A 26,629-nucleotide genomic window follows, 5' to 3' on the forward strand; every position below is an offset into this window, starting at 1 on the left:
CTTGATAGCTTCTGGAGTAATGCCCTGAACTTGGAGAGGCTCCTTGTCTACAGTAGAAGCAATGGTTTGATACTGTAGTGCAAACATCAAGATTCAGGTGCTTCTAACGCTGATGACCCTGAAATGGAAACTAGAAAATGAGCCACTTTCTTGGTCAAATACATATTTTATATTTTTTTCATTTAAACATTTAAATTTTTTATTATTTCAATTACACTGCTAAACTATACAATCTTAAGTCAATTGCGCACCTTGTCACAGTTGATCTAACGCGTGCAATGAATGCACGCTAAAATATCCAAATTGCCCTTTATATGCATACAAATCGACCATCATTTTCACCACAATTTCTTCTTTTTGTGGCCGACTACTTTGCATGTTTGCCTTTTGTCTTCCCCGACCAATGACGGCCTGCACTTGCTACCTTGTCGTCGACACCTTTGCATGTTGCCTCTCGATGGCTTGGACCTATCTCATTGTTGCCCATTGGAGAAAGAAATTGTAGCAGAGATGATGGTCGGTTTGCATGCGCATGAGGGTAATTTGGGTTCAATTATGACAAGATGTGCAATTGCCTTAAAATTATATAGTTCAGGCGTGTAATTGAAACAATAAAAAGTTCAAGTGTCTAAGGTAGTGTTTGTTAAAATGAATAAGATAAAAGAGTATCAAAATAAGGTTGGAATGTTTTTTGGATCGAAATATGGAATAGTCAAGATAAGGCTGAGAAGTATTTTAAGATTTTGATCAAATTATTTGTTAAATTTTTTGAAATATACTAAAGAACACAAGCATAATTTTTTTATTTTATCTATAAGGACTAAAATATGCTTATCTTAAAAAAAAAAAAATAAGCATATCTAAAAAAATCAAGATAAAAAGTCACGTGATTTTTTTTTTTAAGAGTTACTAGATAAGTTTAATAAATACGTTAAAAATAATAAACATTTAAAATATTTTTCATATTATATATGACATTTGTTATCCCATTTCGTAATTAACAACTATCTATACGAAAAAAGACAAAGTACAAATACAAATGATAAAATATGTATTTGGCCTTACTTCAATTGAAGTCTTGCATTTCCCCATGGAAACAAACAGTCACGTTCACTTGTTATTAGAATCTGAAAAGCATGCTCATCCGCCTTTCCTTTCCTTTGTGGTCCTGCTTAGTTAGGTCTTCAGTTTCACACACACGATCCCACACCACCATACTAATACCTCCTTTGAGTCCCTTCGAGTTTAGCATAAATACATAAAAGTACCCCACATTTCAAAAATCTCACCGATGATTCCTATAATTTAAAAATCGTATCAAATTACCTCATACTTTTAGATTTTTGTTATAAGGGTATCGTCGACGTGAGGTTGATGTAATTTTTTTTAAAACGGGAAGGGTATATATTGTAATTAAAATTTTATGGGTGGTAAGCGTAATTTACTTGACTAATAATACATCATTTTACAACAATTATGCACAAATAATTTTTTTTTATGTTTTTTCACATGTAACAAAATTTTATGATTATAATATTTTTGGTTTATTAAGAAAAATGTGATAACTGGTGAAATTATGATTATAATATTTTTGTTAAGGTATATTTAATATATTTTATTTTTACCATCTGAATACTTCTATTAGTAGATAAAATATTTCAAAATATATATGTACTTATTATTAAGTAATAAAATTATTTAAATAATAAAAATAAAATACATTAAATATATCTTACTTAGTGCCTTAAGAGCACCCCTTAGCAAAATATAAGGGGATTGATTAAAAGTGTAATAAATGCATTATATCATTAGATAATATGTAATTTTTGTATCCCATTTTTATCTAAAAAAACATTCTTGTTAGTTGATAAAATTTATGTAAAATATAATACATTTATGACCAACCAATACATTATATGAAAACACAAAATAAATTTAGATTTTGTGAATGTGTAGTTAATGTATTTTATTTTTAATATTTAAACACTTTTATTAATTATTAATAAATATACGGTATATATAAATTTAATTAAATGAAATACCAAATTTACCCCTTTATTTGGTATTTATTTATGGAGAAAAGAAGTTGTCGTTGGGTGCACAGAATCCGGTGCTGAGATCATCACTGCATGGATGGATTACATGGCGGCAACGTGGGCGACATGTACATAAGCATGACATAAAAAAGGATGTAAAGTCTGGCGGTATCCCGCCAGCTCAGCGAATGGGAGCAGTGCGATTTCATGTGACGCCGTCGACCGAGGACGCGTGTCGGGACGGCGGCACCACGTCACAGACAACAGAGCGAGCGGTGCGCGTCAGAATTCCCAAACGTGGCTTCCGTGAACGACCTGATCGTCTTGGGTTGGCTGGCCGGCTAGGCTGGGCTCCCTTCGCCGTCAGGGAAAACCTTTTGCCGTTTCTGGAAACATCCGTGGGCCGCTCATTCTTGTCAGTGGTGGGGCCCCCGCCGTCTTCTTAACCGCCGTTAGGGGATGACGCCGCATGCAACGGATATAAGAATAATAATAAGGAGGGAGAGGATGGAAACCGAAATGGAAACCGAGAGGGGCAGGGGCAGCCATGTATCTGACCGCTTGCCGGGGGCCGCCGCCTCGTCCGCGTGTCCTGACGCCCAACGCGTCGACACGTCACCCCGCTTCCCTCACACTCTCCTCGGCGTAATTATTGCGCTTCTCTGCAAACTGCGATCGAGCCTCAGTCAAACCCCTCGCTGACCCACGCCAATCTTTTCCCACTCGCGTTTCCACTTGCCCTTTATTCCACACTCTCTCGCACGTGCTCCTTCTCCTCACATAATAATAATAATAATAATAATAATATGATTCCACTTAATTTTTATTAACAAAGTTTACATTGTATCGTGTGAACAAAAATTTAAATAAAAACTTATTTTTAAAAGGTGACTTTCATTATATTAAAACTTAAATGTAATGTTTGATTGTATGATAGAATATATTATTATTATTATTATTATTATTATTATTATGGGATGAAATTAAATTAAAATTTAATAATAACTTTACCAAGCCAAATTTTTCCTAAAATGAATCTATACCCCTATCAAATTGTCGATTATTGAAGGGTTATGCCAGTTTTCAATTCTTTCTAACAATAAATAGACTCTAACAATGTTAAAAAAATGATATTCCTTATGCAAATTGCTAGCAGTTATAGAATTGTATTAGATTATGACATTTTTTTAATAACCAATAAATTCAAACGATATCACAAGACTCGTAAGTAACGATCCTTGTGTAAGTCATTAATTTTTAAAAAATATTGTCAAAGTACAATGTTGTCTCTAACAACTAATAAATTCAAATAATATTATAAGTCTTGAAAAGTGATTGTCATTATCAATCTCTTGATAGAAAGATTCGTACCGACATATATAAGTTAAACAAATCAAACGTGTTTAATTCATGATAAAAAAAATTCTAAAAGTCAAAACATAAAAAAAAAGAAAAGATAATATCATAAATTTAGCTACAGAGTAATAATTAGAGGGAGATTTTAGAGATTAAAGGCTTTTTAAAAATTTTCTATATTTATTTATTTAGTTAAATGCTATAAAGAAAACAGAAACAGAAATTGTTAGCGATAACTGATGTGATGATGTGCGTTTATTAGTTAGGATTATGGGAGCTTTTTTTCTCTATTAGCGTCGATAATGGAGTGTTTGGCCCTTTTGGATTGCTACGTGGAAGTTTGTTATTGGCTGGCGTGGGGGAGCTAAATTCTCACGGCGCGCTTAAAGTAGAATCGCCGGCAATGGAGCGTGGCTTCTTGTCGCTTCAATTCCACTGCGCCCTATAAAATCCGTTGTTTCCCAAAGCCTTTCTTCAAATCCTTATGTTTCCTCTATTTTCTTTTGTTTACAGGCAGAGCTGAAAGCGGCGGAAGCACTTGCGGATGGCGCCGAGAGACAAACCTACCGACGGCGGCAGCGGCGGAGGGGGAGGAGCCAGGGAGGGTCGCTACAGAGGCGTGAGGAAAAGGCCATGGGGCAGATACGCCGCGGAGATCAGAGATCCTGCCAAGAAGAGCCGCGTCTGGCTAGGAACGTTCGATACCGCCGAAGAAGCGGCGCGTGCTTACGATGCGGCGGCGAGGGAGTTTCGCGGGGCCAAGGCCAAGACCAATTTCCCCAGCCCCGCCGAACTCCTCGCCGCCGCTAAAAACAGCAAGACCGCCGCTCGCAGCCCAAGCCAGGGCAGCACCGTCGAATCGGCGAGTTTCTCGCCGTCGATCGCTGCCGTCGCTCTTCCTCCGCCGGCGCTGGATCTCAATCGCGCTCACCTCGGCGTCCGTGCGCACTTCCCGGCGGTTTACCCCGCGGCGCGTCCTATCTTTTTCTTCGACGCCATCCCACGGACTGATGCCATAAACAATCATCTCAACATGTACAGGTTCGATCGCAAGGCCGCCGCTCTTCACCCCGCCGTCGCCGGTGCCGGCCCGAGCGAATCCGACTCCTCCTCCGTCGTTGACAACCCCGACTCCGACCGTACTCCGTCGAACCAAGTCCTGAATCTCGACCTCAACCTCCCTCCCCCTCCGGAGGCAGCCTGAAGATCGCGCAGGAAACGCAGGGCAAATAAAAACAAAAAAAAAAAAAAAATTCTTCTAATCCTTTCCTTTTCGTTTCTTAATCTTTTTCGCTTCTAATTCAGGGAAATAGCAGCCTCACCAGTGAATTGATGTGCTGAGTCGTTGTCGTATGTAGCTAAGACATATATATATATTGATGTAAATATACATAAAAACCGATCGAGAGACCAACCTCTCGTTTTTTGCTTCCGAGAAACCCTAGAATTTCTGAGATGTTTGGTTGAGATCTAAGATCTCCATGTTTTGGTTGCGATGAGTTATCAAATTTGAATTTGTTTTTACTATCGCAAAAGCATCATTCGGAAACGCAAACGGAGGAAACAGTAGCAGTAATTGTGGTGATGGTGGAGGTGGTGGGCGTGGGCGTACTGCGCACGAGCGAGCGTACGATAGCAGGGGATGGGCCCACGGGGGGCGTACGGACCCCGCACCGAGTCTATGCAAAAGATAAAAGCCTTAAGGCTGCCTCATGATGAGAGGGCATAGACCATTTCTTGTAAACACTGTCGGATCAGAAGCGGGCCTTGAGATTCGCGTCATGCTTGTCATGTGGTACACGAATCTCGGCGATTTCCTCATCTGACGGCTTAAAGCTGCCCCCTGCCCCTGCCCCTGCCCCGGACAACAACAACTACCACTACTTTTAACTCTTATTAACTCAAACACAACCCCACCCTTTTCCTAATACCACTCCCATCACGCAGCTTATTCTCCTCTTTTTTTATTTTTTTAAATTTATATCTTTATATAAATATATTATAAATAAAAAATATTACGATTTTGTCATATGTACAATTAAATCTTTAATTTATGATTCAATCTGGACGGTTAGAGATTTTGATTTTGATTCAAGCAAATTTAATTATTTGACTCAAATAATTTATTCTGGTAATATTCAATTATATTTGTTGTCTTAAAAAAAATATTTTTTTTTATAATTTTATGTTAAAGTTAAAATCTTATATTTATAATTGTACATTTAAAAAATTAAGTTTGAATTACTAAAATTTGGAATATTAAAAATAAATAAATTATATATAAATCATAGCAAGTTTTGGGGTAAAGTTTTTTTTATTTATTTTAGGGGAAAGGACACAGTCACTGCCCGGCGGCGATGTATTGGGATGGGAGTGGACCACGGCGTGTTGACGAGTTACGCAATGTCGGGATTCCTCGTGTCGTCACGTGTCACTCCACCGTCCACCTTTTTGGAAAATCTCCCCCTTGCCTCATTTATTTGAATTATTTATTATTTATATCCATATATTATTTATTTATTATAAATAAATATATATTAACAAAAAAAATTACAAAACCTCTATAGTATATATTATTTGTCATCTCACTATATATTATTTTATGTGATAATTCAAATTTTTCGTTATTTTAATTATACACATATATTTATATTTTTGAATCAATTTAACTTATATATTTTTACGTGTAAAAAAAGATAAAATGAGATGACAAAATACATATTAAATTTTGTTCATGTCAAAGTATAAGGATTAAATTGACTCAAAAAATATAGATTTAGTGATATAATTAAAATAATAAAAAATTTAAATTACCACAAGAAAAAAAAATCAAAGTATAAGGGTGCATTTGATTACAAGGGTGAAATTTTGATGGAAAGAAAATTAATTGTAGAGAATTAAATTACCTACAATTAAATTTTAAGGAAAATATCAATTGAAGGCGTTTAATTAGCTTAATTTTCTATCTATAAATTATCTAAAAATAAATCAAATATATTACACAAAATATTTAAAAAACCAAATATACATACACACAAATTTAGGTTGAAAGAGCTGTTATTGCCTTCTTCAACCAAATTCATTCTGTCGTTTATACACAAATGTACATACACAAATATTCATTTTGTTGTTCATCCAAGATTAGTTGAAGAAAATTATAGAGTAAACTCCCCAGCCCTAGATCAATGGAAGTTCTTAGCATTTGAAACATTCAACTATATGTTCCCTTGAATATTTTCATTCATTTTCCCAACAATCAAACACAGAGGGAAATGAAAAGCATCCATGTGACCCTCGAATATAATAAACCATAAAATCAATCAAGATTGAAATTGGTTCCCTTGAATAACAAACAGGAAAAATCAGAGACAGAGAGGATTGGTACAAAGATAGACGTAGAACCCTCCATGTACTTTACCAGATTGCCGGCATCGACGATACAGAAGCCATTTACGACGTAGACAAGGACGAGATCGGTCTTGACGTCGCTTGTGAGAACCAGAGACGTGCCTTGCTCTATCAAAAGCTCAACCTTCAACGGATCGATTATCGGGAAAATGCCATATTCTTTTCTTTTTTTTTTCTTCTTGATCTTCCCCTTGTCGCCATTGTTGTTGTCCCCTCAGCCATTGCCTCTAATTCGATCGCCCTTTCTCTCGCTCACCCTCTCATTCAACCACTATTTTTCTCCTCTACCTTTGTCAAATCGCTCCATCTCCTTGCTTGGAAAATCTATTTCAACCCCGGAAAAATGAATTCCAGTAAAAGTGAAAAAATATTTTTCATAAAAAAATTGGTTAATCAAACGCTACAAAACCTATAATTTAGGTAGAAATTAGTTATTTTTCATAAAAAAAAAAATGTGTAATCAAACACACCTTAAATGTTAAATTAACTTAAAAATGTAGGTTAATAAATATAATTAAAATAGTAAAAATTTTGAATAGTTATACGAAATAAACTATAAAAATACAAGAATGAAAATATAAATTTAGACAATTTTATATTAATATTAATACCAAAAATCACTAAAATATGTGGTAACTTTTGTTTGAGTGTTTTTGAGTGATTAATTTGTTGCCACGTAGCTTCAATGAAAAGTGGAGGGAACGTGGCAGGCGGAGAGATGGTGCGTGGCCTTGTACCGAAAGGTGGAGAACAAAAAAGGTCGCATGGCACGTGTAATCAATAATAATAATAATAATAATAAATATAAACTGAATTAGAGGAATAAGAAATTGTGTGTTTGCTTCTTCTTATAGTTTATTATCGTAACAGAACGCTGACTCAGAATATACTTTAAAAAATAAATAAAAAATAATCTTTGATGTATTAACTTGGAGGCTAGGGAAAGTTGAGGAGACATTTTCGATACAATTGTTCTCAAGAGATTCTTTTGAAAATCTCTCTTAGTAGTGAATGTTTAAAAAAATTGTTAAATTGTGAAAATCAATCACATAATTTTTGTAAAAAAATGAGTTGAGATAGTTTAAGAAATATATAAATTGTGCAATTTATAATTTGATAAAAATAATTTTAATTTTTAACCGAATCTTCAAGAGTCTAACAACATGAAAATTAAAAAAAAAAAATCCTAAAACCTAAATAATTTTTTCTATCCCAACCTCCACCGATACTCTTTATCTCTCATCCTCTCATTTCAGCTCTTTCACTAAAAATCCAAATCTTTTAGCTTAAACAATTTATCTTTCTTTTTTTTTTGTAAAATAATTAATTAAAATAAAAAACTCAAAATATGTAAAAATGATCAAGCAAAAAAACGTTGGCCCAATTTGTTAATCTAGTAAGCTCAATAAAAAACTCACTCGAACAAATCGTGAAACTGTACTATATTTTGCGGTGTGGTCTGGTGCGATTTATGGAGACCAAATCAGACCACGCAATTTAGAGTAATAAAAAAATCACACATATAGTTTGGCATATTGAAAAGAGCTTAGACCAACTAAACCGTATCGCGAACACCCATATCTCTTAGGTTCAAGAATATGTTAAACTCACCTTCGATGTTTTTGCCTAAAAATTCCAAACAAATGATATTGAAAACGTAAATACTCTTCTACTTGTCAACTTCGACCTTTTAAGAATAAGAGGTTATTTCTTTCGGTTGAGGTAAGACAAAAACTCTACTTAGACTACAATTTTTTTATTTTCTTATACTCTTTTGGAGACTTACTTAAACTTGGAAAGGCTATTGTGGAAGAGATCATGCGCCCTTAATCGGTTCCTTTTTTGCAAATCACAATAGGAATGATAAAACATTATAACTTATAGTAATTTGTTATTTATTGAAAGGGGTAATAAGAGAAACTTATAAACAAATATAGTTTGAAATCTTTTTTTATCATTTTTATACTAAAATTTAATTTTGTAACAAAAGTTTGCACCTTTTTCAAGTTTGTAAGAAATATTTTTCACCTCTTTTATTTTGCATGAGGTGATGCCACCATATTGGAACTATCACTATTCCTAATTTTTTGAATTATTTTAGGGTTGCTTTCCACTTTTGATAACCATTTTTATGGTGTTAAAAAATGTATACCACATAAAATATACTTAATTTTTGAATTCTATACATGTCTTTGTATTGTCAAGAATTGAGAATGAATGTGTCGTCATAAATTGTAATTTTTATTTGACACAAACAGATAATACTATTTCAAAAAATTAAAATTATTTGACAAAGACAAACAATATTACTTCAATTTTTTTTAACATAATCCAATCAAAAAAGTATTACAGACTTAACTAGATAGTTCAAGTCCAAAACCGAGAAGAAAACTGATAATTTTCCACCAAACTTGGTTTAATGGCTAAGAGACAAGAATGGTTTCTATATTCCTGTCGGATACTAATATATGTTAAGTATAGATGCATACTTTTGAGATATTGATTTCATTGTATTTGAATTTGATATTATCGTTCTTGTACAGTCCTCTGTCACTTATGTCCTTGATTTCGATATAAGAGATAAATTGCATGTGAACTTTTAATTTTTATCTAAATTGAGTATTGAAGTCGTGACTTACTGATACTAATTTTAATATATTACTTCATCGTCACTTAAGTTATGTGTTAGGCTCATTCTATTTGAACTTAAGCTCGAGAAGGATGATTAACCCCTCTTTCAACTACTTGGGAGGAGGGCCCACACGGGAGAATCAGACAGTCCCGTGACAGGGTAGTGAGCCCCCCACTCCTATGTACAGTTTATTAATGTACAATTTATAGTGTACCTACAATTTTGAGCTAATGGTATTTGACTTTAGTTTAGTAAATACCACCTTCCGTTGAACAAAGGATGATGAATAACGATCTAGATACAGTAAACTTGCCTCAAAGTAGGCTGATAATGGACCGTTACACATCTAAACGGGCGGGCTCTAGCCCATATCCAAAGTCCAGAGATTCTTCGCTCCCAGCTTCGTTATGGGCCCTGGTGTCTTCGTCTGTAATTCCATTCTTCCTCTGCTTTTCTTCTTCTGGTTTCTGTTTCTAGATTGTAAAACCAGAGAGAGAGAGAGAGAGAGAGATGGGGAGAGTGTTCGTAGTGGAATTGGAGGGGAGGGCTTACAGATGCAAGTTCTGCAAAACCCACTTAGCCCTTTCCGATCACCTTGTCTCCCGGGTACTTACTTTAAGCCCCAGTCATTTATTACTCTTCTTCTTCTTCTTCCTGTTCCTGGGGTTGTTTTCAATTTCCTTACACACGCATATATCTGCAAATTATGAAATTTGGGTTCTGAAAATATGTTCCTTTTTTTTCTTGATTTTTCTCTTTCTTCCTTCCTTTTTTCTGTGTTTTCTTACTTTGAGATGTTACTTGAAATCAATTGAATTTAGTTCTCGATGACTTGGACTTTCTTTGGAAAAACTTTCTTCTGGGGATTTCCTATTTTTTTTCTTTTTTGTAGCGCACGGGTGCACTAGCTTTCAAGCATAAAAAATGAACCCAAAAAAACTATACTTTTTTGGCCTATTGACCTTTGGAAGAGGAGCATACTGTAGCAAATAATTTACAACAAACAACTGAAACCATCTAAATCTTCCTTTTTAAGCAGGATTTATTTTAATAAGATTTTAAAAGCAAGCTAAAATCTGGTATATGGCATGTAGTGAAATGCAAAACCATTCACATGTGATGCACATTTTAAGGCTCAATTGGGGGCTGTGCCCCCAGAATCCAACGAGGCAGTAGCTTAGCCTTAGGTTCATCTGAGTGCAAGCAAGTTTGAATGCAATCTATGGTTTATCATCACGGTGAGCAGCCTAATCTTGCCCCTGGTGGCTTTGTTTCCCTAATGCTTTCTGCCTTCGTCTTCCTGAGAACAGTCAATTTCTCTGTGTTCCTCTGACATGGAATTGCTCTGCTTTATGATAGCTTAATCAGCTGACATATTGTCCGGTTTACGGTAGGGTATTTTCCCATTTTTTTATCCTAAATCAGCAAGATAAGAGGTATTTCTTTATCATAAGATCCCTGAGGTCTCATAGTTTTGGCCCTTTTTAAGAATCTTGGTAAGCAAGTGGTTTTTGTGTGTTTGCAATCTTAATAATGTTATATTCTCATTTGTGCTAACTTGGTGATGATATACCATGAGATTGGTGGAGCAACTTCTTGTTGGCTTGGGGGCTTACCCTAGAGTGAGTATTTGTTGGATTCTCGGGTTAAGGTTTCAAGAGTTTTTTATGTTGTACGTTCCTGATTTATTCTTGGTACATTTAGCGTGCATGGATTTTGTGCCCAAATTGTTAGTTGGGATTTTGAACTTTGTTTCTTACTGGTTTTTGCCATGTTATCAGGGTTTTAATTGCCGCAGGGGAAAAGCATACCTTTTCAGTAACGTGTGAGTTCTTTGTAGTTCTTTGAACTTCTAGGTTGATTGCTGCAGATCATTTGTTACTGGTGTTGGATTTTATCTGTTCTTTCTTTTTTCTTTACTTCTAGTTTTCTGAATGTTATTTACTTTTTGGGTAAATGGAAAAGATCTATGAGACACGAACCAACATCGAAAAAATCTTTTATGTTTTTCTTTTCACTTGCATATTATTATCGACATACTCCAACTGACCAGTGCTCTATTCTGGCTAATGCAACATTTGAACTGTGAAATTTGCTGACACTGAACTTTAGAACAGATTAGTTCACACTCGATAGTTTAAGGTTTGTCATCATGAAATTCAGTTTTCCCATCTTTGTGTCCGGAGCTGGAAGCAAAGATCAACAACCTGCTGGGGATGGTGAATCCGTTTAGCTGTGGTCCTGAATCCCTTTACACATTGAAGTTCATTTACAACCAAGAGAACTAACATTTGTGTATGCTAGCAATTGTAACTAACTTCTGAAGTCTTGGTTTCCAGGTTCTGGTTTAATGTCTGATTTGTGACACCAAACCAAGAATATAGATGAAGGTTGACAATACGTAAAAGATCACTAATAGATAGTTCACTAGTTGTTGCATATTGCCTTTGCTCCCACAGCCAGTCACTAATGGATTGAGCTTGGATCTAATTGTCTCGGCAAGTTAGTGTATATCCAAACTTCATATACTGCTAATCCATCAAGGATCGAGATCTCTCTGGATAGGTACTTGTTCCCACCGCTTTGATATCTTTCGAATGCAGCTAGATTCCTAAAAGCTTCTTTTTGGATCAATTCAACAGTTGCCAGGATACAATTTATTTGCACTACTCGCCTTGCACATGAACGATGAAATGAGCTATTTAAAAAACTGGAACCAGGTAGACTTGAAATAGCGAACTTCTACATGTGCATCTCTTCTAATGAATCTAAGTTTGAAAATCTTGTCATTTTGTTTTATTTTATCTATGCCTTGAACATTGTTTCTCCTACCTCTTCTTAAAACTTGTCTGTATTACAGTCTTTTGGTGTTTTGGAGACTTAAAGTGAACCTTTTGGCTATCTACTTTGGAGAATTGGTTGTCCTATAAAAACTTCAGATTTCTTAACAATGTCAGCATGTCATCATTGGCTTGTTTCCAAGTGCTGTAGGATTTTTCACATGAAAATCTCTAATATTCGGGAACATGTCACACAAGACCCCTTTTCGGCAAGGTGATGATTTGCCTACAAATCAAAAAGGAGAAGATAGTTTTCTCACCTCCAAATTCTAATGTTTAGGAAACTAATAATCCATCTAAATCAATTAAACTATACTTCAATATTTCGGTACTCTGAAGTGAAAGGTGCTAACAGCTACAGATAATCCTCTCTCTTTTTCTCCATATGCTTCATCCCTGACACCATGACTTAAGGTACTTGTTCAGAAGTCTTATTGTAAGAGCACATAATTGAAGCAATATATTGTTTCCCGACAATCACTTGAAATATTACATAGTAGAGTTTGTGATACAGAGTAAATATCACTGTTGGACCTCAAGAGGAGAGGATGATGCTCTCTGGAATGCATACTGTAGCCGACATATTCTGTTGCTGTTGTGGTCAGATTGTCGGCTGGAAATATGTAATCTCTCTCTCTCTCTCTCTCTCTCTCTATATATATATATATATATGTATGTATCTATGCATGCACTTACGTACATACACACGCACTGCCCATTGCTGTATTTGCGTATGAAATTTGGTATTATTTCGGCTCACTTTTCCATCCTTTAAAGAGATTTCCCTCTCCCCCATCCAGGAGGTTGCACATGAAGACAGCCAGAAGTACAAAGAAGGGAAGTTTGTTCTTGAGAGGTATAACCCATCAGTAATTCCAGTGTTTTCTTTCTAATTGAGATCTACCATCAGTAATTCCAGTGTTTTCTTTCTAATTGAGATCTGGCTGCAAATTCTCTTCCGTCTTCTAAATTTCTTGACCCTTCCAATGAAAACAGAGGCAGGATAATTGACGGGGTCGACTCAGAGTTCTACATTGATACCCACCCCAACCTGAGCGATGCTGATGAACCATAAATTCTTTTACCATATGCGCTGTGAGGTGTTATGAGTATTATGAGAATGTTGAGATATGTGTTTTTGTTGTAAGATTTTGAAGCATGAAATTGCTGAAGAAGCTTACCTTATGACCCGTAAATTTCAGGTACGTATTTCTTGATCAAAATTTCTGATAAAAGGCCTGGATAATATTTGCTGGCCCATGCACTTTTTTTTTACTGCAAGAGCATGTCTTTGGAGGCATGACAGATCAAGGAGTTAGACAACTTAGAATCAACGAGTACAGTTCAAAATTCTTGTTGATATAAAGTATGCCATTTTCTTACTAAAGTAGCATTTGTTAAAATGAATAAGATAAGATTATATCAAAATAATTTATCTGTAAGATTCAAGATAATTTATCCGAATATGGGAGAGGGGGAGATAGAGAAATTTATCTAGAAAATTCAAAATAAGAAGTCACATGATTTCTTTCTAAATAAATTTAACGAATATAATGAAAATATTTTTGTTTGGAATACTTTTTATATCTCACTTTTTTCGGTCTATATCTTAGTTAACAAACATTAAAAAAAAATATTTGAAGAATGTGTTATTGAAACAGTGTGCAGTTGTCGAAGGCATTGATTTTACTGTGCATTGATTGTGGGAACTTGTCAGTCATCATCACATTCTCTACAAGCCAAGGTTATGCGTTTGAGTTGTGAAAATTATCTTTTTGCAAAGAAGCAAGGAGAAGGCTTTGTATAAATATGATTCTTTCTAAATTCTCGCAAAGTAGGAGCCTCATGCGCTAGTAACACTCTAGTAATCTCGACAAATAATTTGAAACTTGTATGGATCACTAAGCTTTCTCCTTGGTCCAAATTAGATTGATCGATGCTGTGAAAAGAAGCTTAAATTGAACAAACATTCAATCTAGAAAATTCTTTCATTTTGTCTGAAAGATTGCTCTATAACACCCTTGTATGAGGAAAAAAACTGTACAGATCTATACTTGAAAGGGTCAATAACAACAATTCACTAGTAAATGAATCTGCTTGGGCCTACAAGATTGAATTTGAAAACAGCCAGCCAGAAGTACTAGCTTCCAAATTCTCAACTAGAGAAACCAACCACACCTGCCTGTAGTCTCAACAGAGCTTATCTTCTTCAGCCAGCAACTGCTGTGAAGATACCTTCCAAGTACTGCCACTTCTCTTCTTAGTGCCACTTATGCAGGCCCAATCATTCATCATTGTCACTGAAATACCTTCCAAGTACCGTGAATATTGTTCCACGATACATGGAACCTACATCAGGAGGCAAATGCAATTAACTATGGCCAAAAGAATCTAGTGACCATGAACAACTACTAATCACTGATGGAATTGGATAAATAAATATTCACTGGGCAGTTATATAATGTGTTGAAGACTGATTTTGCTTCATATATATGTAATGTGAACTGATATGTTTCATGCAAAATTCTATGCCTTTTTATCCATTGGAAAGGAAATATGAACAATGAAGTAATTGAGAAGGCATTCCATTATTATACGGAAAAAGAAATCCAGATTGTAAAACCACAAGAACATGAAATCTATGCCTGGTTTCAGTAAAAATAGCTAGTGTCTCCTACCTCTCTCCGTCTGATTTTATATAGAACAACATGAAGAAGTAATGCCCCATGTTAGAGACATTGCTTAATGAGAAGATTTAAAATAATAATTTCGTAAAAAGTGGGGCTGTGTTTTTAGTAATTTTTCTGAAAAAGTATATCCAGTTGGACATGTCATTCATAATAAAAAATTACAACTACGGTACCTGTTCAGATATGATTCCAGAAACACCAACAATGGCTCCTGGCTTAGCATAAGAAATAATATCATCCGCCAAGTCCAGAAGAGGATTCAACAGTATGTTCGCAATGACAACATCATACTTCTCTGTTTCAGAGATCAGCCTGGTGCCATTCTGCGTATCTACACCTCCATTTGTTGTCTTATCTGCGGTGGGATGGCTCTTCTTGCCAAATACAAGTTGCAACTGCAATTTCTCAGCTCCTATGTTGTTTAAGGAAGCATTATATCTTGCAGATCTAATTGCTTGGGGATCTATATCGAATCCAACAGATAAGGCAGCACCAAACTGTATTCCCCAGTTGCAATTAAAAGTTCAATTAGTTGACACCAAAAGAACTGTAATCATAACTTAAGAAAATATCGAATAAAAACACATACTGAATTTGGGAAAAACTCAACTATAGTTTTGAACTATCAATGACAACAGATACGAAATGAACACCAAGCACCGTGCTTGCAGCATTAATATATTACTCAGAGAAGTACAAAACTAGGTTAAATAGGATGAAGTTACACATGGTTGCTAAGAATTTAACGCACAAAGTCACAACGTGCTGCATGCTGTCTGGTGAAGAAATTATTGGGTCAGATTTCTACAAGTTTATTCTTTGGGAAAATTGGTCTACGTTATTATTATGGTTTTGTTCCAAAGATCCTAGGTTCAATTTTGATAATCAGTTTTGTTTCCAAGTTGTCTTTTTTCTACTCCACCTTATGTGGTTGTTTTCACAAACGGTGATTTAACATGGATAAATGCATTTGTTTCTTCATCAGCTGATAAAGTGAATATTGAAGCTAAATCACAAGCTATTGTGAAAACAACATTTTCTCGGGAAAATTATAACCAGAACATGAATGGCAGTTAATAGAAACGGTTGTGTCACTTTTAATAGCATCGACTATTCTCCGCAACTTTAATGCTTTGGATGCAGAGTTGTCACTGCCTATGTTCTTAATTAATTTACTGAATGATTTAAAAGCTTTTGTGTCTTGTTCACTCCAGTTGTTGAAGTAATTGCAGAGCATTATATTTATTTGGTTATTCTCTTGTGCCTGACATATTATTTGGTTTAAGAGAGTTGAATCGAGTATTGACATGGCATTTTGCATGCCATGGGGGTCTCGTGTATTTTTGGTCCCCTCCAATTCTCTACTCCTTGCTTCTAGCAAGCTTATTCATATTCTTTGCAAAGCAGAAATGCGGAATACCAACTGAGGCCATATTTCCTATAAACTTGTCATTAAACTTTGAAAAAGTAGAAAGCCAAAAAAGAAAACTGCAAGTGAGAAGGGGAAAATAATTCAAGAGTGATGCCAGAACAAAAAGCGCCAACTGTACATGAGTTTATTGGATGTTCATATTCCCCAGAGCAATCACTATAGTTGAAAGCTCTTACAAGTTGATAAACCTTTTCAGGATTGCCATTTTAACGAAAAGATAATAATTAAGGAGAAAAATTAATTAGAAAAAAAGATTACCCATAGACTATCTCCTGTAGTGATTTTTGACCATGACTTATACCTATTGTGTTGACCTAATCTTCTGCCTTATTCAAAAATTCTACACTTAAGATTTCCTAGAATACTCACACATGAAATGATAGAGAACAGAATAAGAAAACTAAAAATTAACAGCACATTCACACACACAAAGACTCATGATTTATCCTGGTTTAGTTTCCGTTAAGGAAACCTACATCCAGACTGCTTAGGCGCCTTTTCCCCACTATCAAGAACCTCTGAATCGATTACATGTACTGCCGACAATTCTCTCTCTCTCACAATCTAATACCCAGCCTATACAGAGAACTAAAACAGATTACAAAGCCCTCAGAAGCTTTCCTCTATCACAGCACATTATCGCTCAGAATTCCTCAAGATAGTACAACCAAAACCGGTGAGAAAAACACTTGACCCTGACCCCTTATTTATAGAACATAAGGGCGGACATTACAAGGATTTAACTAACCGCACACTAGGGATATAACTAACCAAACAGACAGCTATGAGAAATAACCCCTAAAATAAAAATAAATTGTTTTAACCAAGACAACCAACTAATCTAATACAAATAATTTAACGTATTGTGTCGAGTATTATTCTCTTTACTTATGTTCAACAGCAAAAGATGAACCCAAAGTAATCGAACCATTTAGACATGCTATTCCAGCATCATCAGTCCCTCCTGCTTTCAATGTTTTATGTAATCAACTTAATAGCTTACATATTCCTGAAAGAGTTTTCTATTTAAGCATCAACAGATTTTCAGGTGATGCATCTTTCAGGTTCCTTAAGATACTACTTTCAAGCATCCAAAGATCTCAGTTGAGTACGCGTTAGTATACCAAGCAATCAAATTTAGCTAGACTACCTACTAACAACTTTGATATACCATGCCCCATATCAAAGCTATAAGGTTCAATTATAAAGTAAATGATTGAGTACCTTAATAGCTGCGATTGCAAGAATGCCAGAACCTGCCCCATAGTCCAAAAAGAGCTCCCCTCCCTTTATTAAGCCACGAAGCAGCAATAAACATAGCTTAGTGGTAGGGTGATCCCCAGTTCCAAAAGCCAATCCGGGATTCAGAATTATATTTGTAGCCTGAAGGTTCTGGGCAGTTCAAACAAAAATATATGTTTAAAAATGAAAGGAACAGCTAGCATGATATTAGATGGATTACATCAGTCTACGCCACTACATAAGTTGCATAAAACATGATGAAACATAAATAAAAGGCTCAAAAATGGAAAGAAGTTATAAATATAATCATACGGGTGGAGCTCTCCACTCTGGCACAACCCAAAGTCCCTCGGTGATTTCTACCGGATGAAATGAGTCCTGCAGCAGAGAAAGAACCAAATGGATTGATTTTTGGCAAGATATGGTCAAGAACTAGAGTTGGATGGCACAGCTCAAACTAGAAAGAGAATGACTGGCAGAACTGTTACATGAACTTCTGCTTTTACCAAAATGCAAGGACAATTATAGAGACTTCAGTTTTTGTGAGTATTCATTGCCGTTCCTACGCTCCTGCTTGCACAAATTTAGAAAAAAGTTACACTTGCTTATTTGATTACGACCTATGGTACAAAATGTCTAGCAGTCATTCTCATCAGAAGATGGAAAAAGAAAGTAAGATATTATAATGCCACTGCTTAAAGTTAGATTCCCTGGGTGGGATGGCAAACAAACATCCCAATGTAGCCCGGAGAGCTGTTCTAGGAGTTGCTCTCACAGATATTCCCATATGCAGGAGCCAAGTAAACTAGAGTCGACCTAATGCATGAATTTCAAAGAGGTAAACAGTTAAAATGTCATCACCTGACTATATAACTTGGATGAATAAAATACAACACAAATACTAGCCTATCCAATCGGAATAGAAGTAGAGAAGATTTCAACTAAATGATTTATACTATATAATAAAGTGTGAGAGTTTACCTGAGATTGCTTTATCCAGTCAGATTGGTCGCATTTTATGACTTTGTAACTGGGTGTCCCGTTCAAGCCTATGGAGTTAGCAGCATGTGAAATGCACTCATCCAGATCCTGGCAATCGGAAAATATGGAACTAATACACACCTGCACAGATAAGGTCTTTTTACTTGTTTCAATTTATTGTATATCATGCACTGTAATTGCATCAAAACTTAACGTGTACCCAGGCAAAGGTTATTACAACTAGGCAAGAAAAGCGAGATATAATGAATCACCATAATAGGCAAGGTAAACAATATAGGAAAGGTAAAGATTGTTTTTGCAGGTCTTTAACACGCAGGGGCGGATCTAGGGATGGATCTGGGGGAGGGCTGCCCCCAGATCCATCAGTGATTTTAGCCCCCCTCCCCTTCCAAATAGTCCAAATCCCAGGAAAGATTTGAGGGAGGGCCGAGGCTGGCACGGGCTGCAGCCTACCCCTGTTAACATGGAGTCACAGGAAAGTGTGTTCCAAATTAGAAACAGAAAGTTATGCTTTAAGTCTTGAATTTATGCTTTTAAGTCTTGAATTTCATTTGCAAGCTGAGTGAATGGACAGTAAGGAGGTGACATGAAGCACCTGATTCTCCGAGCCTTAGTGAGCAGCTAATGTCTTGACTGTTTACAGTTGGTAATCAGTTAGCTAGCTGCTAAGGAACGTGTCTGTCAGCTTCGCATAGTTAAATGTCCAATTGCATGAGGCGCATGTGGCAACATCAAATTAAAAATTTTCATGGAGTAATACAAAATAACTTCTATATGTTGCACTTTGGCAGCAGTTTCAGTTAGTTTTGGTAACGTGTAAGGTTATTCAAATTAATAGTAACTACGATTCATCACACTGGCAATTAGAGACCAGAGAGACTAGTTAGCTCCTGATACCCTTATAGATCAACTTATCCATTCCACTCTTCTACAGATTATTTGAGTCAATTCATAAGATGACAAAGAAGTCATTGGTACGCAGGTTGCCAACTATTACAACTGAACTTGATAGTAATCCAAGTGGAACTTTTAGTGCTATATAGTACTTCCCACTATTAAAACTTTTATATCTTTTTTCTTTCTTCATGTGCATTGGATATGAATTGCCAGTTCGATTGCAAGCTTGAAAGCTAAGCATCATTTCTTCCTCTCTACTTTCTACATTTTACAATTTTATGGTCTTTTAGTTCTGTAACTCTCCCTGAAAATTATGTGGAGTGAAGTTTGCAGGTTTGCCAAAAATTTGAAGACAACATGAGATGTTCAAACAAAGTAATTAGCCGGTTGAATTAACATCTAAGTTCAAATAGATTGAGTGTGAAGGAAAAACATTCTATCATGACTTTTAACTTTTTAAGGGGTCATTAATAAATACAGTTGGAAGTCAAGGTTTCACGCCCAAGAAAAGCTAGAAAGTGAACGGTACAAAATCTGCAGGAAAACAAAAGATTGATGCATGCGTTAGATGACATTCCAAAATCAATAGTTAAGACAGTTGAAAAGATGTACCACATCATGAACATTCTCTGATACATCCATGCTGGTAGAACTTGCACCAAAACATAAAAGAGCTTCTGAGAGCGTATCCTGAACAAGCAAGACAATGAGAGCATCAACCTGAAGTTGAGGCAACCTTCCTACTTATCAAAGTTTTATCTCAACAACTCATGATTAATGTCTTATCTTTTGCCTCTCTACCCAAATATCCTATCAAATCAGAAAGTCTCAGGATATTTCTTCATGAAAAACACAGATCCATATCTTGCATGGATGTTCTAGATTTTACACTAGTCTTCATGCTATGCATTTGTCCTCCAAGACATGGACTAAGCTTCCTGGCATGGTTAAAGAAGGATCGCCAACTTAAATCAGACAGCGCTCAATTCCTTCGCCCTCTTTCCATTTTCATTGTTCACATTAGACACAAAGGTTTCTGTAAATCTTTGAATGTGTTAACCAATAATAACACATGCAAACAAGCCAATACATCCTGAGTGAAAGCAAGAGAAAACTAAAACAACAACAATGGAGAGCAGGAGGAGGGGGGTGCTTACAGCGACGTCTTTTGGGCATTGGATATGAACAGAGAGGTAAGGGGAAGTAAAGGAACATGGTGCTGGAGTGTCGGGAAAAGCAGCTGCCGAGAGCCTTGCTGCAGTGACTGAGTTTCTCGGATCCCATGGATTCCGAACTCCGGCAAATGGAGAAGGGAGAAGAAACCCGAAACGGGAAGCCGGAGAGAGGCGGCGGTGAACGCGGCGGATGGCTAAGGAGGTGGCGCCGGGAAGGTGTTTGAAGAAATGACTGCGAAGAGAAGAGAGCAACATTTGGTTCGTTTTTTATGGAGGGAATGCAACCGATCGTTACGCCTTACGCGCCCCCTCTGCAAAATTGGCTTGAGTGCACTTCCCAATCTACTACTCTCGTGCGTTTACTTTCCATTAAATTTTAGGATAGCCTTGAGGCTAGGGGTTGGATATTTGGATGGGAAGTTGCCTCTTTGGTGCATATCTGGTCTGGGTTTAATAGTTAGTGAAATTCTTTAGGCCTAATTAACTACCCCAATCCAGAGTTAGATGTCTTTTAAGATTTATTGTCTTAGCAGCCTAATGGGCCCCGAATATGGTGTGGATCCATTCAATACTGGAGTGGATGCAATTGATGTTGTACTTTGTTCATCACATATATTGCTGCTGTAAGCTGCAATTTTTTGCAGTGCTTTGTCCTACCATATATTGCTTTGCAGCAAAGTTTTTAAGTACATCACATGCTGAATGTTTGGTTGCATGCTCGTCTCCAGGGCCTTGGGTTTGCATGTTTACCTGCTGATTCTTCTTTTGTTTACCTTGTAACTTTATGGGTGGGTGAGCCCTTTTTGAGGGTTTTGTTTTGTGGACTGTTTGTGTTATGTTTTGTTCGATTCTTTTTTCTTTTTTTTTTGTAATGAATTCTTAATTATAATTGAAAGAATTAAATTTTACGCTTAATATATATAGTATTATAATTCATCATATTTTGTCACCTATTTAATTGGTAACCATATGGTTGTAACTAATTTTTGATCATTTTAAAATTAAAATGAAATTTATCTCACACACCACCATGTATATTCATAATTTCAATATATAAAATACAATGGAAGTGTCCATGGGCTGATATGACGTGCCGGCCCATTCACCTATTAGGTCCAAATAGTAATAGGCCTAAGGCCTCGTGAAGAGCCCAGCCCAAATCACTTGTGAAAAATGGGGAGAAATCGGAGAAAACGATAATGGCGTTTTCGTCGAACCCGCTGGCTCTGAGCGTGCCGGAGTCAGCGTTCGAGTCATGGCTCCGCGACAGCGGCTACCTCGAAATCGTCGACCAGCGAACCTCCGACCTACACCGTCTCTCCGCCTCCGCAACCGATGCAGCAGAGGCCACCACCTCCACGGATTCCGGGGGCGCCACCGTATCGGGCGGCTACATTTTCTGGCCGATTGTCTCGAACATCGGGACCCTACTCTCCCTCTTCACTCTCAACCCCTTCGCGAAGCTCAACGCGGAGGACTTCTCCGGCGAGACTCCGTCGTGGACTTGTGGATTTGTCGGTTCGTTTGACTCGTACTCGTTCCCGTCGTCGCCCTCTCAAGCTCGATTGAGGGTCCACGAGAATGTCAAGCGCTATGCTCGCAACTACGCTTCGCTTTTCGTCCTCTTCTTTGTTTGCTCTCTGTATGTATCTCTGTTCTTTGAGTTCTAGTATTGAAATTCAGAGATGTTTTGGTACTTGCTGGTAAAAATCTTTAATCCTGTGCTTGGAACTAGGGTTTGCTATTGAAGAAAAGAAAATGAAATTAAATTAATTTGAAAGTTTTTTTTGTGGGGGTTTGGTCGTCGTGAAAAAGGTTGCCCTATAACTAGTTACGTTTTTCATTTTATCTCAAAAAATCATAGTTCGAGGCATAGCAAAATATTTTTCCTGATTAGCTCTTTTCTGCTTAGTTTATGGGCTATTAAAATTCCAATTTTGCTCTTGAAGCAAGTATTTTAGACGCTAGAATGACCTGATCTTATACTGAACAAAATATTAGCACATACTTGATTTGATTATGTACCTCTCTCTAAGTTGATAGATATTGGAATCTTGATGTGATGAGTTTCTACATTTATTGCTTTGAGAAAAAGAGGGGGAAGATTTGTACCCATGAAACAGTACCAGTCTCATTGATTTTTGTTTCTATACCAGGTCTTATTTAATTATCAATTTAGATCTCTATAATTACGTGGTTTATACTTTCTGATGTTTGCTGATGATCATAGGTATCGATTACCATTAGCACTTGTTGGTCTGGTGTTAAGTTTAGCTCTCTGGGATGCATTCAAGTTTTGTGGTAATCGGTGGGGATTAGATCGATACCCTGCAATTCGACAGAGCTTGGTTCGTATTGCACAGTGTGGTATGTCATTTGTAACTATTGCCTTCTTGCCTATCAATCCGTGGATCTTATTCTGCCACATGGATCACATTTAATTGTTACACACAGCTTACTTGAAAGGTTACAGGAAGTCTTTTTTCTGCCATGACTTATATTATATGGCTGCATGGCAATATTATAGTGTCAATGTGTCATAGGCTCATAGCCCCCTCCTCTTCCCTCTCTTCTATTTTTTTTTTCTCCCTAATTTTGATAAATAAACACAAGTATATAGAATCAAAGAAATCCTTAAGGTGATGAGCCTTGTGTAAAGAATAGGTAGGACACAAGGTTTGCTACCTAGATATATGTAGAGTCTATCCTTCAGAAACTGCGATGGAGGCCAACAAAAAAGTATTGTCCACTCTTAACCCCAAATATAGAGAGAGGATAATGTGATCTTTAAAAAGCAGCTTTCTAAATGCTCTAATGGTCTCCTGTTTCTTTTACCAGATGCCTCAAACATCACATGCTATCAGTCAGTGACTATGAGGATGATCTGTTGACTCATTACTCTTGGATGCATATCACTAATCTAAAACTACCTGCTACTTTCTCTGTTTGTTGGTTTTAAGTATGGCACTAGGGGAAGCTAAACCATAAAAGAAGGCAACACTCAGATAAATGTTTGATTTTCGAATTGCTTTCAAAAGAAAAACTAGAAATTCCTATGTCACAAAGGGCACCCTAGAGGAAAAGGACAATGAAAGTTCCCCCCTTATAATGGGCATCATACCCATTTATTCATTCCCTTCTGGACATCAGATAATCATGATGCAAGCCATAAGAAGGTGACATTATGCCAATCTTAAAAGTTGCATATAGATCTCAAAGGCCACGCTACCCTAGCATGAGAAAATGAGTGATACTCGATCATTATCACCTCTTTACTGATAGCTAAAGGTTTTGTAAACTGCTTGCATAAAAGCCCATGAGGACATCAGGTACTCAACCAAAAAATGCATTAGTTTTTGGATGGTCAAATCCTCATAGTTTGACATGGAAAATGCATTTCTTTATAGAAATATGAAGTATATGTGAAATTTTTGCCAGGCCTTGATACTCCTGTTTCTGAAGGCAGAGGATGTAAGCCGAAGAAAGCACCATATGGACTAAAACAATTATTAAACGCACTGTTTGAATGATTTTCAAAAGCTATGCATAGAGTTGGTTATAAATAAAAATCAAGCTGATTATGCTATATTTGTTAAGCATTTCTCTCAAGGGAAGGTAATTGTACTAAGAGCTAATGTTGATGGCATTATATTAATACGAAATACCAAGAAGGAGATACAATTATATATGAATTTGATATACAAGACACAGGAAATTTGATGTAATTTCTTAGTATTAAAATAGAAAGATCAAAACATGGCGTAGTTGTTACCCAGCAAATATGACACGTGATATCAGATATGCTTTTCAAATGTCAACAACATGATTATGCTAGAAAAAGGTCAAAGACAAAGGTCTTACAATTAGGGTTCATCAATGGCTCACTATATTTTCTGAAGTAGATGAAACAAATAATCTAAATTCACAACAATAAGAAAAAGCACAAGTAGATTGATATCCAGTGAAGCAAAAATGAGATCAAAACCTAAAGGAAAGTCTGACCCAAACAACAATAATTGAATGAGCTTGCAGACCATTTCTTAACCTACAATCTCTTAATATATTTACCTTTTTCCTAATGTTACATGATTACAGAATATAGCCTGCCATGTAAGGAAAGATGGGTGAATCTCTTGATCTTGTTGATAATGTTCTTTTTTACCCATTATCACAGTGTGAGGATAGTTTATCAGGTTTCTTTATAAGTTTTGAATGATGTAAAGAATGAGAATGGAGGGGAAGATGTGTATGTTAAGTGGAGGGGGAGTGTAGGGTTGTAGAGAGAGAGTCAAATGAGTCTTGTTTCTGTATTTCTTTTCCCAGTAAATGTCAAGTGGTGTTGTTATGCTGGATTTTTGAAAGCTACTCCAGCCCATTCAGAGAGAGAAAGGAAGAGGGGCTTCATGAAGCTTCCCAGTCAGCCATGAGAAGATTGTCCTTTATGGTTCAGGCTGAAAGAAGAGAACATACAAAACAAATGTAACGGGTTAGATGGGGATACCTGTCTCACACCCTGCTCCGAAACTGATCTTATGTAGTTTTAATCACTCTAAACTCATTCCATTAGGGGAGGGATGGGCAGGGATTTGTGCATTTGACCTATGTCCATGGATAGAGCAGATTAGAGATCTAGAATTTATGTAGGTGATATCACCTAGTGGGATGAAGGCACGTGATTGTTGTTTTAAGAATTTTTTTTATACAAATAAATCCTTTCTATCTTGTTAGTAAAGTGCTAATATGCTAGAAACAGCCTATCTGTAAGTGGTGTGTTAGCGCTTTAGATTGGTTGCAGCTCGTGTGCCCCAAAGTTGAGTTTCTTGGCTGCTGCCTTCAGAAGTTATCTTCCTTTTATTTTCTCATCCCCTGTTCAGGTCAAATGAATGGGGAAACGTAAAAGAAATTATTAGCTCTAGGGTGAGTTGTAAAATGACTAGAATTTGAAGAATATTATCAACAGATATGGTGACCAAGCCTGCAAAAGAAGAAGCTAGTCTATAGCATGGAAAGGATACTGGACTACCTTGGTTGGACAGGGCAGAACCTAGGCACTTAGGTAGTTAATACCTACAGGAGTGCTTAATAAGTGCTAACATGCTCCTCACATGGTACTGTTAAGCGACCAGAAAGGGAAGTGATAGCTATCCTTCCTGGTTGGTCTGACCTGCAGTTTGCCTTAGTATTGTTTAGTAGTTTTCTTCTCTTTCTACATATATATATATATATAATTTCTATGCAAGGTTGAGCTCATTTTAGTTTTTGTTCTTTGTGTTGTAATTTTAACCATGTGTTTCCCTTGCAGCAAGTGCTGTTATTCTGTTCTTTTCCAATGTTCAGATGGCTCTCTTCTGTGCCCTTGGTGCAAGTTATGCAGGTAACTCAAGTTCCATGCGCACCTCTGTTGTTTCTTTTGTGCTGTGAGTTTGTGTCTTGATTTGCAAGCACCGCTGCAGTTATGATTTCACACGCCTCTTGCCGGAAGCTGGCGCCTGCAAAGCAACCTGCTGGAGGAGCAAGACGCCGATAGGAATGTTGAAGGATTCATCGGATCAGATATGGTATCTAGTCCATTCATGTTGCTGGCACAGATCGCCAGCTTCTTATCAGAAAGGCTTTACCACGCTATCTTCTTGAAGATTCAAGATAATAACACGCAAAGAGGGGCACCTGCCATATTGTTGGTTAGTCACCGGAGAGTAGGTGTGTTACCCTCTCGGCCTGCCCTGACATGGTGTATGGATAATGTATTCTTAAAAGAGTTTGGAGAGAGTGAACTAGGGGCGGGATGATACATAATATCTGAAGAGAGATTTAAATTATTGTGATTGTGTATTGTGCGTATTTCCCAGCTTGATAACTAAAGACAATTAGAGTAACATAGGGAGATGATACATAATATCTGAAGAGGTATTTAAATTA

General features: G+C 36.6%; 4 protein-coding genes across 7 annotated transcripts; 3 read left to right on the forward strand and 1 right to left on the reverse strand.

Annotated features, from left to right (window-relative positions):
- The first annotated feature begins 3,820 nt into the window (after positions 1-3,820).
- On the forward strand, positions 3,821-4,831 carry LOC127791409 (ethylene-responsive transcription factor 4). The gene has a single exon (XM_052321276.1). The coding sequence runs from the start codon at positions 3,937-3,939 to the stop codon at positions 4,594-4,596; it is 660 nt and encodes a 219-aa protein (XP_052177236.1). The 5' UTR covers positions 3,821-3,936; the 3' UTR covers positions 4,597-4,831.
- A 4,993-nt stretch (positions 4,832-9,824) lies between these two features.
- Positions 9,825-13,495, forward strand: LOC127792659 (protein yippee-like At5g53940). The gene is made up of 5 exons (XM_052323269.1): positions 9,825-10,038; positions 11,214-11,257; positions 12,787-12,895; positions 13,073-13,128; positions 13,269-13,495. Exons 1-5 carry the CDS (start codon positions 9,943-9,945, stop codon positions 13,345-13,347), a joined length of 384 nt encoding a protein of 127 aa, XP_052179229.1. The 5' UTR covers positions 9,825-9,942; the 3' UTR covers positions 13,348-13,495.
- A 679-nt stretch (positions 13,496-14,174) lies between these two features.
- Positions 14,175-21,190, reverse strand: LOC127792657 (uncharacterized). 4 transcript variants are annotated; one of them, XM_052323265.1, is made up of 7 exons: positions 20,693-21,189; positions 20,148-20,225; positions 18,618-18,725; positions 17,949-18,014; positions 17,619-17,786; positions 15,136-15,459; positions 14,176-14,621 (listed from the first exon to the last, which is right to left on the reverse strand). In XM_052323265.1, the coding sequence occupies exons 1-7, from the start codon at positions 20,963-20,965 to the stop codon at positions 14,463-14,465; spliced, it is 1,176 nt and encodes a 391-aa protein (XP_052179225.1). In that variant the 5' UTR covers positions 20,966-21,189; the 3' UTR covers positions 14,176-14,462. The 4 variants fall into 4 exon arrangements, with proteins under 4 accessions (XP_052179227.1, XP_052179225.1, XP_052179226.1 ...); XM_052323264.1 differs by having other exon boundaries at positions 14,178-14,621; positions 18,618-18,758; positions 20,693-21,187; XM_052323267.1 differs by lacking the exon at positions 17,949-18,014 and having other exon boundaries at positions 14,175-14,621; positions 20,693-21,190.
- A 677-nt stretch (positions 21,191-21,867) lies between these two features.
- Positions 21,868-26,629, forward strand: LOC127792658 (PRA1 family protein H). Its single transcript, XM_052323268.1, has 4 exons — positions 21,868-22,352; positions 22,941-23,077; positions 26,013-26,084; positions 26,164-26,629. Exons 1-4 carry the CDS (start codon positions 21,910-21,912, stop codon positions 26,235-26,237), a joined length of 726 nt encoding a protein of 241 aa, XP_052179228.1. The 5' UTR covers positions 21,868-21,909; the 3' UTR covers positions 26,238-26,629.

The sequence above is a fragment of the Diospyros lotus genome, chromosome 15, assembly GCF_014633365.1.
Source record: "Diospyros lotus cultivar Yz01 chromosome 15, ASM1463336v1, whole genome shotgun sequence".
NCBI lineage: Eukaryota > Viridiplantae > Streptophyta > Magnoliopsida > Ericales > Ebenaceae > Diospyros > Diospyros lotus.